This window comes from Rhagoletis zephyria, unplaced genomic scaffold (genome assembly GCF_001687245.7).
Source record: "Rhagoletis zephyria isolate East Lansing unplaced genomic scaffold, Rhagoletis_zephyria_1.1 Rzeph_scaffold_05227, whole genome shotgun sequence".
In the NCBI taxonomy this organism is placed as follows: Eukaryota; Metazoa; Arthropoda; class Insecta; order Diptera; family Tephritidae; genus Rhagoletis; species Rhagoletis zephyria.
In genome coordinates, this window is record NW_016162310.1 from 19,985 (window position 1) to 39,394 (window position 19,410).

Genomic DNA, 19,410 nt, shown 5'->3' on the forward strand with positions numbered 1-19,410 from the left:
TTTGAAGAATGAGCATTTATGCCTGAGTGTTTTGATTTTTCCACCGCCTTAAGCTTCAAATTCGCTGCCTGCGTGCTATGTTTTGAGTTTCACTGGTCTAGTTTTAAGATAATTGTACTTCTTCTAAGTACACTTCATCGCATGTCAATGGAGAGCCTGGTCTCGGTCATTTTTGGACATAGAATATCAATGAAAGGTAAATTCGAGGACTTTTTGCCGCTTTTGGTACATCTTAGAGAAGCCGGAGTATAACTTAGACATCCTTTTTGAAGTTATGCCCATCTCTCGGACAATTGGACTGTAAAATATTGAATATTGAACTCGGCATGCAGCAAGGCATATTTTTATGTTCAACATGCCGACGGCCATTCACAATTTAGCGCCTTTCTGAACATTGAGCTTGGGGACACCACAAAATAATTCGAAGAAATTTTTTATCGCGAAAATCATTTTTAAATGAAGAAGAATCTAAAAATACAATACACCAAAACTTAAATGAATTAAAAAAGACTAAAATAAAAAATTAAAACATCACGCATACTTTAGCATACATATTTGTGTGTGTATGTACATATGAACATATGTATGTATGTGTTCACACAGGTGTTAGCCAAGCGCCATATGTATGTATGTATGTATTTATATGCAACGCCAAACACAAAAACTCAATTTAGCAACGTTACTCTATGCTTTATACGCCAATAGTAGACGCTCTGCTCAGCGTAATGTTGCATGCAACGCCATTGCTCTCTGTCTATTCGACGCCACCCTGACCGCCCGCAAACGCGAATCTCTACTCGACCTCCCACTAACTGTGCTGCTAGCCAAAATGCAATTGAAATGCAGTGGTCAGCCGATTGCATTACCAACATTGGCAACAACAACAACAACAACACCAACAACAACAACTAGAAATGAAATGCAAAAAACCCAAGCGAAAAACGGATAATTTTTCAAATAGCAACCTCGGATTTTAGCCTACCACCCACCCACCTTATGCGGCATGCACATATGCAACGTTGACTAGTATGCGCCTGTTTTTACTGTCGAATTGTTGCGACGCGTCTCAACAACTCAACGGCCTGACGCGCTCTTGACCCATTCCTATGTAACGAATTGGAGCGTACAAAAATCAGCAGCAACAAAATAACAAAGAGCACTACTAAGTCGGGGGTAACAACGGCAACAACAACTAGAAAGCGGCAGGCAGCACGTGCAGTGTTTGGCATGTTTCGTGATCATTATCATTATCAAAATCAGCATCATCGCCATGTTCATCATCAACGCTAACCACTTCAGGCTTGGCAATGCCTCCTTGCGTTGACACATTCAGCCAGTTGCGTATGCTGCGTGAAGCTGGCGCCGTTAACGTCCAGCCGTCGGCGACGACTAACTATTCGTATTAACCAACGTTTGTTTGCCGCGCTGCCACACCTCTGCTGCTGACTCAATTGCTCCGCACTCACGCTAACTCAAATTTATTTATTTTTTCTATTTTACTTTTCCAATTTTATTTTCATTTAAAATTCGCCCGCCCCTACCACCATTGTCAGCGTCTTTCCCATTGCTATCATTCACATTNCGCGTATGCTGCGTGAAGCTGGCGCCGTTAACGTCCAGCCGTCGGCGACGACTAACTACTCGTATTAACCAACGTTTGTTTGCCGCGCTGCCAAACCTCTGCTGCTGACTCAATTGCTCCGCACTCACGCTAACTCAAATTTATTTATTTTTTCTATTTTACTTTTCCAATTTTATTTTCATTTAAAATTCGCCCGCCCCTACCACCATTGTCAGCGTCTTTCCCATTGCTATCATTCACATTCTGCCTATGCTCTGCCCTTTCGCTTATCACGCATGCAATCCTTTACTCATCAGTGGTGCCGTTTTCAAAACTCAAATTTGCTAAAAAAGAAAAAAAGCTTTGCCACCTTCTACCACCACCANCCACACCTCTGCTGCTGACTCAATTGCTCCGCACTCACGCTAACTCAAATTTATTTATTTTTTCTATTTTACTTTTCCAATTTTATTTTCATTTAAAATTCGCCCGCCCCTACCACCATTGTCAGCGTCTTTCCCATTGCTATCATTCACATTCTGCCTATGCTCTGCCCTTTCGCTTATCACGCATGCAATCCTTTACTCATCAGTGGTGCCGTTTTCAAAACTCAAATTTGCTAAAAAAGAAAAAAAGCTTTGCCACCTTCTACCACCACCACGCCATGTGACAACAATGCTTTCCCATTGCCTGCTGTCTGCTGCTCGACGTCGCAAAAACACCAACAACAGCCTTTTTCCATTCTTTTTTCGTATCCGAAATGCCGACATCGGCCTCAGTCGCCATATTTTTGTGTTAATTTTTTATGCCCATTTTTCCTACTTTTTCAAGCGGTCCGNTGCGTATGCTGCGTGAAGCTGGCGCCGTTAACGTCCAGCCGTCGGCGACGACTAACTATTCGTATTAACCAACGTTTGTTTGCCGCGCTGCCACACCTCTGCTGCTGACTCAATTGCTCCGCACTCACGCTAACTCAAATTTATTTATTTTTTCTATTTTACTTTTCCAATTTTATTTTCATTTAAAATTCGCCCGCCCCTACCACCATTGTCAGCGTCTTTCCCATTGCTATCATTCACATTCTGCCTATGCTCTGCCCTTTCGCTTATCACGCATGCAATCCTTTACTCATCAGTGGTGCCGTTTTCAAAACTCAAATTTGCTAAAAAAGAAAAAAAGCTTTGCCACCTTCTACCACCACCATGCCATGTGACAACAATGCTTTCCCATTGCCTGCTGTCTGCTGCTCGACGTCGCAAAAACACCAACAACAGCCTTTTTCCATTCTTTTTTCGTATCCGAAATGCCGACATCGGCCTCAGTCGCCATATTTTTGTGTTAATTTTTTATGCCCATTTTTCCTACTTTTTCAAGCGGTCCGAATGCGCCCGCCGACATATACGCAGCTGTCACGCATTACCTTTGTTGTTGCAATTGCTGCTTGCTTCCGCTTATAAGGGCTATGTTCTATCCATTGCGCCGACATCGTTCATTTTCTGCCTCCTTCCATTAGCAAACCTCCGCTNTGCCATGTGACAACAATGCTTTCCCATCGCCTGCTGTCTGCTGCTCGACGTCGCAAAAACACCAACAACAGCCTTTTCCCATTCTTTTTTCGTATCCGAAATGCCGACATCGGCCTCAGTCGCCATATTTTTGTGTTCATTTTTTATGCCCATTTTTCCTACTTTTTCAAGCGGTCCGAATGCGCCCGCCGACATATACGCAGCTGACACGCATTACCTTTGTTGTTGCAATTGCTGCTTGCTTCCGCTTATAAGGGCTATATTCTACCCACTGCGCCGACATCGTTCATTTTCTGCCTCCTTCCATTAGCAAACCTCCGCTGCGCGCATTTAATCCAACCCTCCTAATTCCCCAGTCAGTGTAATCAACTCGCCCTAACTACGCCAACCGTCCCCGTCTGTCATTACGACCACCATCGCGCCATTTCCACATACAGTTCAAAATCACCAAAGTTGCCTTCACAATGAGTCGGGAACCGTCCGTGTTCCCATTTTACCATTTCACTGCCTCATCCATCACACGTATGCTCCCAATTGTTTTTCTCCCCATACTCCACTCCTGTCCTCTCCACTCCACTCCATTTCACTTCACTCCACTAAAGTCGCGCCAAACCTCATCAGCCATTCGAAAAGTACACGCGCTCAACACACTCAGCTCAGCTGTTTCGTTGCCATCGGCAGTCGTTCAGTCGCCCCAGCCACTCACTTCTTCAGCCACGACTGTGGCGCTGGCATTGACGCGCTGCTAACGACGATCCGACATACTACTTCCCGGCCCAAACATGCAGCTCGCAGTCATTTCGTCGCGCCTAGCGTACCTACCCTAAGCCAAGCAATCGTTGGTTAGTTGAACCCCGCGAGCTGCGCGACTTACCTACGTCGGCTCATTGCTGTCTGCATTTTCAGCCAAAAATCTATACTTTACCGTCGCTTAGTCGCACGCACCACCGCTTTGTTCATTTCTCCATTCGTCCTTTCGTCTGTCCGTCAGTCATCTATTCGTTTGGTTAGCAAATTTCATTTAACTTCACTTCACTTCGTCGTCCGTCACTTTGACATTTTGCCGCCGTTATCGACGTTTCTGTGTTTTTGTCCTGCTATACTTACCTACCCCGGCACATTGTGCGCCCGCCCGTCTGTGCTGTCACTCGGCATGGCACTCGCCCTGCACAGCGCATCCTCTACACCGGCCGTCAAGCGCAATGTTTACAACCACTTGGCGCGCTCGACCAGCCTACTTCATTCATTGTTGCACATTTTTTTGCCAATTCTCTTATGCATTTCTCATTCTTCGACGTCACGCACACATCCGCCTTATCGCGAATTTGCTTTTGCGTCCTTCTACACGCGCACGCACACACACACACACACACACACACACACACCCACCGTTGAAAATCCCAACGGTGCGGAGTCCGTGGCAACACTCACTCTCTCTCGAGGCCGCCTGTCGCACGTTTCGACGCGCGCGCCCACTCTGTGCGCATGCCCATTACGTCTGGTCGTCTCTTTCTGCTATGTCCTTTCGCTTCTTCCTTTTTCGCGTGCAGGGGGAGGCAACAAACACCGCATCTACTTGCCATATATCGCCCAAATTTAGTCAATTGGGTTGGGGTGTAGCCAAAAGCGTTGCGCTGCGGTGTGGTGCGGCTGTGACGGCGGAATATTCCGTTTTATCAAAAGTTAAAACTCTATTGCATGTTTCTGTTTTGGTCAGTCAGCAGTTGTTATCCGTGGCGTTAGGTCTAGTCGAAGCCCAAGAAGCCGTATGCGAGGTGAACAGAAAACGTGGAATAGCGGATTACAATACGATAATTAAATAATATGAAAAGTGGAAAGAAATAAAGAAACGGAGAAAAGCAGTAAGAAAAGAAAAAATAGAGATTAGAGATTGAAACAGAAGAATAGCGATAAAGATTACTCTGCGTGTTTGTGATTGTCTTAGAAACCATAAGTGACCACAAAGTGGATCCCAACGGTTCGGGTGCTTTGCGAGTTTTCGAAAACTTTGTTTCGAAAAAAAAAAATTGTGAAACAGTGAAAAAGTTCAAAATTTTGCTAAAAATCGAACCACATCTTGCGAGAATATATTTCACAAAGTGCAGACCTTACGAATTTATATGCTGAAAGCCTCAAAAAATATTTCACTAACTGCAGCGCTCAGTGACCGGTGCTAAAAAATATACATATATTCAAGGCTTTATTGATAAGACCAAAGGATTTCAAATCAAAAAAAAAGAAGTAAAACAAACAGCTAAGCAGAATTGTATGTCGCAGCTGCGTTTAGTTAATCGCTTCTTAAATCGCTTGTCGTCAACACATCAAAGCGAAGCCGTTGCTTTTGATTTTCGTTCATCGGAATTTCCTGTAGTCCAAAGCCGGCGTTCAACGCATTAAAAATATCCAAAATTCCGAAGAATCCGAGAAAAACACCAAAACAGTCGACACGTGCAGCGTCGTCAACCGGTGTCGGTGGTAGCGGTGGTGGTGGCACCACTAAAATGGCATCGAAACGGAAAGCCTCGGTGCTGCTGCATAAGGTAGGTGAAAACTTTTTGGTAATTCAGGGAAGAAAGGGTATTCGGAAGGTCTGACGATGGAAAAGTCAGTCAAAAGGCAGTTGAATTGAAAATTACGGTAAAATATATTGTATTAATTATTTTGATAACCTTCAAAATCTCGAAACTTTACTCAAATGTGAAAGTTTAAATGGAATTTTCTTTCTCGCTTCGAGTTCTGCTTCTTTCACTGAAAACCATGCTCGTTTGTATTTTACCACAAATATTTTCCAAAGGCTGTTATTATTTCGGCTTACCACCTTATATGTAAGACCTTATGAGCCGGTAGAGAATTGCACTCATTCCGCAAATGCGATTACCGACGCGAACGAAAAAATTTTTTTATTCCCTGTATGAGAAAATATGAATCAACTAGTTCCCACATTTTCGTGGACAAATCAAAAACAAGTTTAACAAGTTTAAGTGGTTTTTAAAAGCAATCGATCAACGACAGACAATGAGAAATTGATTGAAATTGATCTTAAAATCTGCGGCCGGACTTCAACATTCGCTATCGCTAATTTAAAACGCTAAACATCTCCAAAACAAAAGCAGGCGCGCCTAACAACATGCAACATCTAGCTACATGCTCCCCAGACTGCCAGATTTGGCTGATTACAAATTGCATCTGTTACTTTTCCGTGTTGTATACTTTTAGGCGCCCCTGATTTTCATTTAGAGTATTTCGCCACGAAAATTTAGCTTAGCAATTTACTCAATTCCCCTGCAGGTCTTATGAAATTTTAAAATCAGCTTTCAGATTGTTAAACATGGTTTTAAAGAGCAAAATTTTCAAAAATTACAAAATATATTTAGTTTTATAATAAAGTTTGATTTTTACAGCTATACGGCATTGAATTATAAATATTTGTCTAGAAATATTAAAATGAAGTTTAAGCGATTTTAACCCAATTTCCCACACTAAAATTTCATATATATGAAAAAGTTAAAAGTTTAAATTTGACAGTAAAAAAATTTTTGTCACCGATCCCGAATTGGGATATAAAATTAACTCTCAAATTTTGTATACTTTATCTCAAATATATTTTGCTCCTAAAATTGTAATGGTATAAATATTATTTTAATAATTTTAAAGCAGTTATTTATAAATTACCTGCTGCGTATTTTTACCAACTTTAAGCTTAAAGCGCATTTGAAAAAATTTTTCTTGAGAATTTGCAAAACTTTTTTAATACTTTTCAGTTATGTGGATGGCTGTTTTTATTTATAGTTCAGCCAAAACCTGATTTTAGCACTAACAGATAGTAGAAACCTGATTTTAGCAAACTTTTTTTTATCAAATATTCATTCGATGTTTTTTTTTAGTTTAGGATCATTTCAATCAGGTCCCATTGCTCACAAAGACAGTAGGTTATGTGCTTGCTGATTTTAAGTCCCCCCTACAGACAGTTTTTGCATATTCAGTTGGTAAGAGTACGCTGATCAGTGTTGCCAGATTTTCTTTTTGCAAAAACCGTTAATTTCCAAAAAGTCGGTATTTTCGATAAAAAAAAAAACTGCAGGAGCTCTTAAAAAATACGTCTTTTTAATTTTATGACACAAAAATATTCATTTAAAATAAAATAGCATAAAAGGCCTCTTTTACTGCACTAGGGTACTCCAGTGCACTAAACAAACAGACCTAACCTGTTTAATATAATACGTAACTACACAAAAATTTACTTTGTAAAATGAAATATTTAAATCACATTTTATTTTAATGAAATAAAGTTTAATTATTTTTCGTAAATAGCTTTCTATATTATTTTGAGCATTTAATTAGGTAGCTACTGAAGCATTTTGTTTTTAGGAAATATTTACTTCCTTAAATACCACAGAGTTTTGGAATTTCCAGTTTATTCTAGTTTTATTCAAATTGATTTGGGAAAATATTCCTTCTACATTTGCTTTGGCGACTGGAATGGAAATCATTCGTTTGAAATCGGAAATTTCGTGAGAAGATTGTATTTTATACTAACTAGGAGGCAATTGAAACCTGTAAGCTTGTCTAAAAAACTGAAATTTACTGCTAAAACTGTGAATCTGGCAACATTGGCGCTGATTAACTCAGTGAGAGGGAAAACCAGAGTGTTGGCATGTACGTTTATAAACAAAAATATTTATTGAGTCAAAACATTGTGCGTAGACCATTTGGCTGTTGGTGGTCATGGAGGGTCCGCAAAAAACTCCAAAGGCTTGTCCGGCGGATGCGTCAGACTAGGCTTACTTTGATAAGTCCTGTTATATGACATTTGAGCAGTGCATATCGCTAGCTTAGCGTAAAAAGTTTCTAAGACCACTTTTCATGAAAGATCATATTTTAATGTAGGGAGCAAGAGAAATTAAAAATGCACCATTTCGAAAAGTATTAAGCTACTTTATTTTTGATCGTTTATTTATATTCAATGAAAGGCAAATTTAAAAAGTCCAAATGAGCCACCAAAAATCCGATAAGGTCAAAATAACACGAAATCTCTTAATAAAGATCACATCGCTCTAATTCGTATAGACTCGCGCTGTAATCAAAGCTTTGCGAAGTACTTGAAGAAAATGGCTATAAGAAGTTTTTCCCACTCCTGTAAAATTTGTTAAAATGTAGGTACTTAGCACCTTTTAACTCTCAGCTAGCGATACGTAAAAATTGCATAAATGGCATAAACGAAATTTTTACTCATGCCGCTGTGCACACGTCTTTGCTACCCTTTTTATGCGTATTGATCGGGGATGTAGTATGTTTTTAGGTGCCAGGTGCCTTCAAACTCGGATGATATTTACCAAGAATCCAGAAAAATGTTTCACTTTCATCTAAAATGCTAAAATAACAAGGGAGTGGAGTAAAAACGATCGATGGTAATACGAAGAGTATCCAGGAGCACCTCTTGTGCCACTATACACTTTACGACAACCTAATGTAACAAAAGTGGATTTTAACAAAAGTGTACCTTATCAAACGTCTTTGAAATCGGAGCATTATTTACCAATAACTCTGAACTCTGACACAATTGATGGCCATCGCAGCAGTTTGTGCGCCGCTGGACCTACTTGCTTAGCATTCTGGTGCAGTACTTATTTCTTTCCACAATTTTTGAAATTTGTTATCTACTGAGGATGTAAGATCTTTTCCTTGTGGTTGATATGAAAAACTAAATTGAACGTTCGAATAGCTTACACTTTGTTGATGGCTGCCGTTCTCAATACACTCGAGGTGGAGGAAAAAAGTTTCGATTAGTAGATCACGGACTTAACTTTGACTGTCTGTAACTTCGGAGCTAATTTTTCCGACAGAAAGGTCGACGAACTTGATGTCGATTTCAGCCATACACGTGAAGCAGGATCTGGTTTCTTCTCTCTCAAACTGTTTTTGGAGATAAGCTTCTAGACTGCCAGATTACTAAAAAGCATGTAACTGACATGACGGTGAAGACTGTAATCATGCAGAGGTGGTAAATGATGTTTACCATTGGCTACAGTGCCTACCCACATTTTTAGTTCAGATAAATATATATATTTTTTTTTNTTGTACACAATTGGCAAATAAACATTCCCTGTGCCTTGCCTTCGTCATCCCCATTACTCGCCTAATATTTGGGGTAATTTCCATCAAAACTAATGCCTAATCAATTTCGAAGTAATACTTTGCCCACAGACTAATGAAAACAAATACATACATACTATATGTATAAATACCCATAGAAGAATTATGAAGGGACGCACCTTTGTTGCCTACTCATGGATTATTGTTTCAGGAAAACTTTTTTTCGCCTTCTCTTTGCATTTAAAATAAGCACCGGCGGGCTGCAAAGACGATGGTCGTAGGATGTAGAACGAAACTTACTAATTTCCTATGAAAAAGAGATGAACCAAGCAATGCTTGGCAGAAAGCTTTTGCCCCACAACCTCTGCCATGAGCATAGAATATTTTCGTCTTCACTCAAAACTCTGGCAAAGTAACTAAAGCAAGCAAAATGAAAGCCACACACAAATGGAGAAAATGCTGCAGAGACTAAATCAAAAAAGTTGCAAACAAGAAAAATGAAAGTACCAAGCGAATACAAAGCTGTTGGAGGAAATAGAAGAAAAGTAGGTGTAGAGATGGTAGAAAGCAAAAAAAAAAAAAAGTTAATCATGCCTTGTGCGCAATAAATCCCATTTTGCAATGTACCAAATAAATATAATGGATGGATAGAAGATGACCCTATGGACGGACTGAAGAAGTTGAAATATGTTTGCTTGGTATGCTTATAAGTATGTATGTATGTACGTACATGTGTGCGATGTGAGCACAAAAGTTTGCAGGATATGGGGGTAAAAGCTATCAAACTTGGCAAAGTATGTACCCCTTCCACAAAAAGAGGAGCACAAGGCGGCGACGGCGAGCAAAGCACACAACTAATGATACCAGCATTGTATGTAAGGATGTGGCCAGCTTTCTCACACACAAACACAAATATATATGTATGTTTAATCGCGCTTTTAGATGCTAGTCCGCTAGTCGCTGTGTGCTTGCGCCCCATTGCTGCTTGCTGCGCTGGGTAATGGGGTTGTCAGGCTGATCAGGTTTCCACTTGCATAGCTTGCGTGTGGGCGTTGTATAGCAATCGGAGACAAAGGGATAGCAACAGCAGAACAAAACACGTAAACATACATACACATATCCGCTATCACCAACCTAACTGGTCAGGCGAATGACCCTTTTCCTCCTTTTGGGGTGTTTTGTGCGTTTTTGTTGTTGTGCCTGTATGTTGATTTTCTTTGGCTGTCCAACTCCCGTCTGCTCGCGGTGTGTTTCTTCACATTCAATACTCAGCTGCGGCTGCTTCTTTGAAACAAGTATCGGTACTTGTGTTTTGCTGTCGACTGCGGCGTCGTTGGGTGCACATTTGTGCTTAGGGTAGTGCGGTACAGTGTGACAGTTTTCACTTCTAAGTAAATTTAACCATTTTGATTTTTGAGATACAAAAAAGTTTTTTTTTTTAAATCAGAAAAAAAACTGTTAATCTTTTACGTTTGTTTCAAGAAAATTATTTTAATATGAAAAAATAAGAAAAAGGTAAAAAAAGTTAGTTTTCAAAAATTAGGGAAAGAAACCATGTAAGTTCCTCCTTAAAAAAAGATTTTGTTTTTCAAAAAAAAAATTTGTAATACTTTTCTAAAAATTAATAAAATTTATGTTTTATTTTGGTTTTGTAAATTGCTGATGTTTTTAGGAATAACTTTCTCACTTTTTTCTCTTAATTTCAGAAAAATTATCGATAATTTAAATCAAACATTGAAAAATTGTTGGTTTTAATTTTTTCATAAACCGATTTATTCTAGTTACTTTTACCTTTTGGAGTTAACAAAACATCAAATTAAATTTAGTTACTTCTGCTTCATTAGAAAATGTGATAATCGTATTTTTTTTAAATAGTAAGAAAAATATATTTGAAATTTAAATAAAATATTAAGTTTTAACTATTTTCTTGCAAAAATTGCTAGTTTGGGTATATTTATTAAATAAAAAATGTAAGCTAAAGTTTTTGCTGTTGAATAAGGATTTTAATAAAATTTTACTCATAAATCGAATGCTAACAAAAAATTTATTTTTTCTTTTGATTTTAGAGATAAAAAAAAAATTTTTTTTAAAAAAATATGTATATTTTTTTTTTATTCTATCGATTAAGCACAGTTTTTGTTTAATAAATAAGGTTGGTATATTTTTTGTTCGATTTGATGTTTTATACTCTTCATTTTTATTTATTTATTTTTTTAAGTTTGTCTTAACCCTTTCAATACAAGCTTCCACTAGTAACTTTTTTGTGCTTAAAGCTCTTTTTTCGTAAATAAAAATTTTTTTAAGAAAACTAACTATGTCATTCTTCTTCGCCGCATTTCTTTAATTGATTTTTCTGGATGCAGTTCGCCATGTTTTTTCACAAAAGTGTCACAAAAGCCGCTAGTGAACAGTGTAATATATTGGAAAAAATTTACTTTTTTGGTGGGATTGAGGCTCGAAAAAATTATAAGTATTTTAGGCGGTTTTGAAATATATTTCGCGAAAAAGGAAAATAAAAATTATTGAGACCACTTTCCAGTTGAAACCCTAGGATCCCACTGACTAAAATAATGGACGCTGAGTAACGGTAAACTAACAGTTTTATTACAAATTACTTAATAATAATTATAATATAATAATTAATAATATTTATTACAAATTAAATTAGTTTACAAATTTTCAGATTTTTTTCTTCAACGGTTTATTTTTGGTACTGAAAAGGTTGACATTTTGTATGTATTTTTCGATTTTTTCATGCCTAAAAATATTTTAAATAAAATTTTTAATGAAATAATTTGTGAAAATTTTATTTCATATTTTTTGTGAATTTTGGAAAGTGAAAATTTCATTGACATTATTATTCACACACTGGAAATAACACCATTTTTCTTGAACGTTTTCTTAAGAGCTGGATACCAAGCTTTTAGGTAAAAATTTGATTTGATGTTTTCATAGAAAAAAATTTCTGCCAAGTCACACAAATTTTATCACTCTGCACCCACTGTGCCGTTACTTGCCTCTATCGCCGTTAGTAATTCATCAAACTGGACGATGGCCAGAAAAGTTGACAGCGAAAGCAATGGAGGGTTAGAGGAAAAGGCGAAGTAACAGCTTCTTGGGTGGCATAAGAGGAGTTACTCCCCCAAAGTAAGACATTTGAAGAGGGTACCTATAGCGAATATGTGTGTAGGTACATAGTTATTGATTGCTGGGGGCGGAGGTAAGACAAGTTTGAATGCCTTCGGTGTTGGTGGTCGCGCATTTATCGAATGCTTGGTTTAAATGCAGACACACATAAATATGTACATCCAAGTATATGGTTATACATATGTACATAAGAATATCTATAGTGGGTTAATGTATATATTGTGGGTATTGAAGGCAGATCTCTTTAGATTGGGCGAATATACATGTATGCGGGCATTTCAAAGTGAAGTAAGGGAATACGTGATTTCATTGCATTTGTGCCCAAAAATAAATTAACTCAATAGCATGTATGTATATACATATATAATTTTGACTAAATAGTACTATGTGTACATATGAGGCCATGAGTGCCAGAGTAGCCTAACAACATTTTTGAAAAAAAAAATTGAGGTGCGGCAGACAATCTTCGTAGGAGTAAAAGCTCATAAAAAAGCAGCTAATTTTGAAAATAGTGTGCCTAAAAGTATGCAACATTAACGATCATGTAACCTGCGCTTTTTGCTTATTGTTTCATTCACCTATGTAGTTAGCAAGTGTATGCAATTCGCAAGTAGTGAATGAATTTTTTTCTCAATATGAAAGCTGATACTACTGCTTCGATCTGAAAAGCCAAAAAAATATTTATATGTCTCCAAACCTTTGATGGAATATATATTAAAGCCCAGTTTCCACAAAAGCAAAGTTGATAGTGTGGACAAATATTCCCACGAGCACCATAACTTTAGAAGTGGCAGTCGTTCTGCCAGCAATAAATATGCACAAGAACAGAGAACTAAAAAATATAACGAACTTTGATGAGTGAGATGAATATATTTTGTCCATGGAACCTACGTTTAGAACAGGTTTAGGTCAAACAAGCTTTTAAGTACCCAGCAACCTAATACTAAATTTCAAAAAATTTGGGTTAGAGTTTCACTCTATGAGTTCATTTCAATACTCTTAATCGATTTGAGGAGCCTATGAAGGCACTGGTGGCATTCTGAACATGGCCAGAGATATATAGGTTCGCATATAACAAGATTATTATGCAAAATTAAAATGTCAAATCCAAGTTCAGAGCAAACTCTTTAAATACTCGGCTTATTTTGAGAGCTTATATTTAAAAACACCAAATTTGTGGTATAGAAACACATAGGCATATTTTCGCAATTAAATTTTAATAACTATAATTTTTTAGTTGATATGAAATTTTTTATGACATCAGCGATAATATTACGCTCTACTAACAGCGCAATTCTGGCAACTGTCTCTCAACTCACCACAGTCTTTTGAAAGACAAAGGTCTTTCGTAAGACAATTGTCAATTCTGGTAACTAGTCTGAAAGCTCTTTACTGTCTTTCGAAAGGCTAATTGAAAGATCTGTGTACGAGTAGGTCTAAGCGTTATGCTACTAATAAATAAAAGAAAATTAAATAATAAAAATTAAAAATAAAAGTTAAAATTAAAATAAAGCAAAATTAAATAAGAAATATTTAAAAAGTTTAATGAAATTATTTATTTTTAAACCAAAATCGAATAATTAAAATAAAATTGAAATATAATGAAAAAATAAAATTAAATTAAAATAAAGCATAAATTAAAAGATATGTGTAAAACTTAAATGAAATTTAAAAAACTATTTTTTTTTATATTTAAAACAAGAGAATCTAAAATCAATTCAGAAAAAGAAAAAAATATATTAAAAAAGAAGAAAACAGCAATTAAGAATTTAAAAAAAAAATATTTTTATTTTTAAACCAAAATCGAATAGATACAAGAAAATTTAACCAAAAACAAAAACGAATCACATTTAATAAAGAAGCAAAAAATAAGATACTTTTCTAAAATTAAAAAAAAAGAAGGTTAAAAAACAAAATTTAAAAATTCAAAGAAAATTATAGGTACTAAAAGAAGAAAAAAATAATTTAAAAAAATCAAAAAGGTTTCTAAAAATTAAATGAAATTTTAAAAAGAATTTTTCATTTTAAAAGAATAACTTATTAAAAATTTTAAGAAAATAAAATTACAAAAGTAGGAAATGAAATTAAAAAATATATATTTCTCTTTTTAAAACAATAAACCTAAACATTAATGCAAAATTAAAAAAAACAGTGTAGATTAAAAAAAAAAAAATCTGCTGCCCAAGGCTTGAACTCGGATCTCTGGAATGGCATGTCCGTGCTATGCTCACTCGGCCATAGCGACTGTTGGAGCGAGCTAAATGATATATGTACAAGAATGAGAGTGCATTATTTCTAACAATTTTGTGCTAGAATAACGAAAGTCTTTCGAAGTATCTTGTTATCTGTCATTCATTTGTCTTACGAAACACTTATTACTATCTTAGCTTGAATGTCACATAGGTTTATTTTGGTACAACTTTCCGTTATCTTTTCTCTACTTTGGTTTAGAATATTAAATGGTGTCCCATCAAATTTCAACTTTATCTCTTTGGATGGACAACGTATGCAAAGGGTGTCTACGAACTCAGTGGAATGACCAAGAGGAGAAGGAAGGTCCTTAGAATTAAAAATAGCGGAGTCTCGCGAAGTCGAGAGGGAAATTACGAAGTGTTTAGTCTTAGCATAAACCCATAAACGGTTGTAGTGTCAAAGTAGAAGATGAGCAAAGGCATCGAAGTTTTTGGCTTCTTTTTATATTTGCCAACCTTCCACAGGGCAATAATGACAACCCTTAAGGCGGTATTAAACTCTAAACTAACTATCATATCCATCTTGTATTTTATGATTTTAATCACCTCTCCAAGCAAATATTTAAATATTTTCACTTGCTACATTCACAGTTTCAAAAAGTCTACCTACTCCAATACTATGTAACTCTCTCTAACAAGTAGGTATTCCGAGTCAAATTAACTGCGTCAGGGTAGCGTCAAGACTTCAAACGTCTTAGACATTTTTTTTTTTTTTTCAAACGCAACTTTGACAACGGTTCAGCAAAATACTATATGCACTGCAGACATACTCCATACGCTGTGACTAACATCCAGACACATGAATACGCGCGCACACATGGTAACCAATTTACATTTTAACCCTTTCGGTAGCGTAAATTACCAGAAATTGCCAAGAATTTCACTTGCCTGACTTGCTAGTGGCTTGGGAAGTCTTGTGCAGCGAGCGAGCGCTGCTTAGAAGCTGTGATGGCAAAAAACAAAAAAAATATTGCTACCGCAGTAAAAGCTTAGAAACTAGTTAAAAGCGGGAAAGTGGAAGGTAAAAGCAGCAATGACAGCCTTATTTCATGTGCCAAGATGATGATGGGCAGGCAAGCAGACGTACCCCTGTCGACTGGCATATATGTATGTATGTGCATGTATGTAAATGGATTCATGCAAGTACTATGAGTATACGAGAAAGTATAAGAAGTCTATATGTACATATATATATATATATATATATATATATATATATATATATGTGAATGTGTACGTACAGACAGCAGCAAAGGCATTGAAAGACTCACTCAGCTCGACTGAAGGGCTGGTGCAGCGCATATACGGTTTTTTTTTTCGTTGTAAGAACGTCGCCTACGGGCTGTGCCAAAGTGCGCCTCAAACTGCCAAAAATTTCCGACGACTACAAAAATAGGAAAATGGCAGTTTGGAGCATACATATGGACGTACTCACATATTTACGCTCATCTAAATTTGTGCGGCGTCTGGACGCCAAAGCAGTCGAGGTACGGCCTTGTAAGACGCTTATGTACATTTACATGCATATACATATGTATATGTACATATGTTTGAGAGCATATAAAAGATACTGGCTCACTGGCATATTCGAATGCACATGTGATTCTACATATATGTACGTATGTACATATATCAATTTATGCGTCGCATGTGCCTGCCAGTATAGTGTTTTCGTAATCTACACATACAAAGCCAACAAAATGTAGCTCCTTCTGGCCACCTTTCTCGCGCCCATCCAGCCAGCCACCCAACAAATGTCTTCTAGTCAAATACACGTACCCTCCTTAATGTGCCACCTCGCTCAACCAACTTGCCAACCAATGTCGCAGCACAACCTTGCAACATCACTGTCGCTGCTTTTATTGTGCTTGGCACATAGCAGCATCAACACCGCCCAAGCAGTCGAGCAGCCGCCACCTAACGCACTCACTTACTTACTTACTTTGTGCACATATCTCGGCGAAAACTTGTGCTTATCCTTAGGTGGTTGTGTGTATACATGTATGTACATATGTATGTATGTATGTATGCCTAACACAAATTGCTTTTTACACACCTCCATATTGCAAGCTGTGGTGCTCCTTCTAATCAAAACGAAGTTTCGGTATAAGAAAATCCGAAGCAAAATTCTTCTTTAACCGCACCACTTCAGACGTTCATTTATATTTACCTATTTATGTATGTATGTATGTATGTAGTAGGTCCTGCCAAAAAGGTTTAAGTACAATTTCCAAGCAGCTCGCATACATTAACACAGGGGTGCCTCAGTCTCTTGCCCTTCCGTGGGTCCTTTTTATGGAAGCATTAAAACACGCATACACACACACACATACCTTCTCCACATGTGTTTGTTGATCCAAGTCAGCCGAAACAGCAGTACAAGGAGGGAATCCAGTGCGAGTGAGTTACATACATACATACATGCATACATAAAAACAGACACCCAAGTTCAATAAGCAACTTTGAAGAAAGTGCAGGCTCGGCAACAGCAATCTCGAAAGGAACATTAAAAGTGATGGCCTGAAGGATAGGGGAGCGGCAAGGGGGAAGAAAAATGGTAACCTTTATCAAAGTAAATGAGAATGTGAGTGGCTTCGTGGAAGGCAGAGAATGTTAGTAAGCAAGGACGGAATTAAAAATGAAGCGCATTTCTTTAGGAAAGCGCTTTTTTTTAGAATAAGATCTCCAGAAGAGAAAAAGGGTTAGTGAGCAAATGATCTCAAATAACAAGAGAAACCATGGGGCTTGGACGATCGAGTTAGGGTCATATTACTTGGTTACCCATTTAGATTCACTGATGAATTTATCCAACTTGCTTCTAGAAGCTCCTGATAGAACCGCTTTTTTGTTAGTATATTTCTTTCTAGATATTGCTTTATGCCTAACACCTGCAATCAGGAAATGCTCTGAACTTTCTTTGCTAACTTCCAGCGAATAGCTGCGGCAAGTTCTATTATGACGAGGTCCTATTTTTGTCGCATGTTTACCAAGAGGCCAGTTCCTCGTGGTTTCTGCTACTAAATATTCCGAATACTCCTGTCCTTGATCTACTAAGCAGATCCGAGATTTTCGTCTTTTTCAGACCACAATTCCTTTGGTAATTTGATATCATGTTTCTAGCCAGCACCATCGTTCCAGATATATTCAAACACGGCCCAACTAAAGAGAGTCGTTGTAAGAGTCGACGACGAATTATTATTTTCCTTTCCTTATAAATTCGTCTTCAAATGTTGTTGCCATGGAGTTTCCTGTGTGTGGAGATCCGTCCTATCTTTATTTTACTTTTTCAATAGCAGCTGCACCTTTGCATTTGTTCTCTTTTGCGATCTTGACGATTTTTATTTATGCATTCAATTTTCTGTTCGTTCCTGGCATTTACTTCCATTGCTTAATTTAATTTCCTTCCCTTCGTTTCTTATTATTTTACTCAAATTTTTATGTTCGACTCATTTCACTTCCATTCACCCTTTCATTTCATTTCACCTGATTCATTTCTTTGCTCAATTTTATTTGATTTCATTTAACTTTTTTCCTTTCATCTAATTTCACTCCATTTCATTTCACTTCTCTTCGTTTAATTTACTTTCCACGCATTAGCTGTTTTTCGTTCCATTCCATTCCATTGCAATTTCATTCATTTCAATTCATTTCATTTCGTTCATTTTATTTCATTCCATTCTAAATATTTCTTTTCACTTCATTTAATTTCAAACCATTTCCTTCTTTTTGGTCTCTTTTGTTTCATTCCACCATCATTTCATGATCACTAGTCCATAATTTTATACATATTTATGTATGTATATATGGATGTTTGCTTTTTTGTTTTCGAAAGTATAGTTCCCTCATCAACCTGTTTTCCTTTAAACAAATAAAAAATCTAGGAAAAAAATTCCAAAAGCCACAATACCACAAAACTTAGAGAACAGCGCAATGGGATATCATGCGCCTACGTTCATTACTTTCAACCCAACTCAGCAGAAGTCGAGATGTAAGACGTTACTAGTCCCAACCGAATGCTCCAACCCACAAGCCCTCGACCCCACTCTACTCAACTCGAACTACTCCGACACCCATGTCAAAGTCGAAGCACACACATTTTCAACTGGAACACGGGCGTACCTACCTAAAAGCAATACAAGCCGACTCGTTGTCGCAAACAAACAAAAACAATGCCAACTGAAGTATAGGACGAATAGCAGACATTCACTCCACAGGCGGGGGGGCTGGGTAGTGGGTGGCCTTGGCAAGTTACAGCAGCAGCAACGCGCTAGGGAATATCAGAGACGATGAGTTTAAGAACATTGAAACCAAAAGACAAAGACGCCAACCAGAATGAACGATGAAACTGAGCATTATAAGTGTGAGTTGTGGCAGCGCAACAAAAGCAAGATTTGTAAGAGGCAACCGACGGCAGTTAGAATGTTTGCAACAGCTTAGGGTGGGGCGGGGGGCATGGAGAAGGAAGCATGATTGCTGAAAAGGAGCGCATGGGGTACGGCTAAGGTTACATCTTACGAAATTTTGGCATTTTTGGATAATTTTCTGCCATTTCATCTGTGTCTTTTTGTATGTATTTTGTTTGCCTCAGGCTTTAGGTGGCTCTCCGTCACCCTTCCCTACTTTATGCAGAGCCCGCTTCCTTTCGTTCATTCGCTAAAAACAGACGTACGCACTCTGCAATCTTAAACGATGCTTCATCTTCGTTCCGGCTATTGTTGGCTTTTATGCCTACAAGTAACACACAGCAAACAGTGCTTATTTACATGCATACCTATAAACGTCTCTTGGTGCGTTTGCTTCTGACGCTGCCTCCTTGACTCATCATCATCAC

At 37.5% G+C, this 19,410-nt stretch overlaps 1 protein-coding gene across 1 annotated transcript in view; it reads left to right on the plus strand.

Moving 5' to 3' along the window:
- The first annotated feature begins 4,819 nt into the window (after nucleotides 1–4,819).
- LOC108371799 (homeotic protein female sterile) overlaps nucleotides 4,820–19,410 on the plus strand; it is a 19,233-nt gene continuing 4,642 nt past the window's right edge. Inside the window, exon 1 of the mRNA XM_017627405.1 lies at nucleotides 4,820–5,627. Within this exon, the coding sequence (XP_017482894.1) occupies nucleotides 5,589–5,627 (39 nt within the window). The 5' untranslated portion in view covers nucleotides 4,820–5,588. The remainder of the gene's footprint in view (nucleotides 5,628–19,410) is intronic.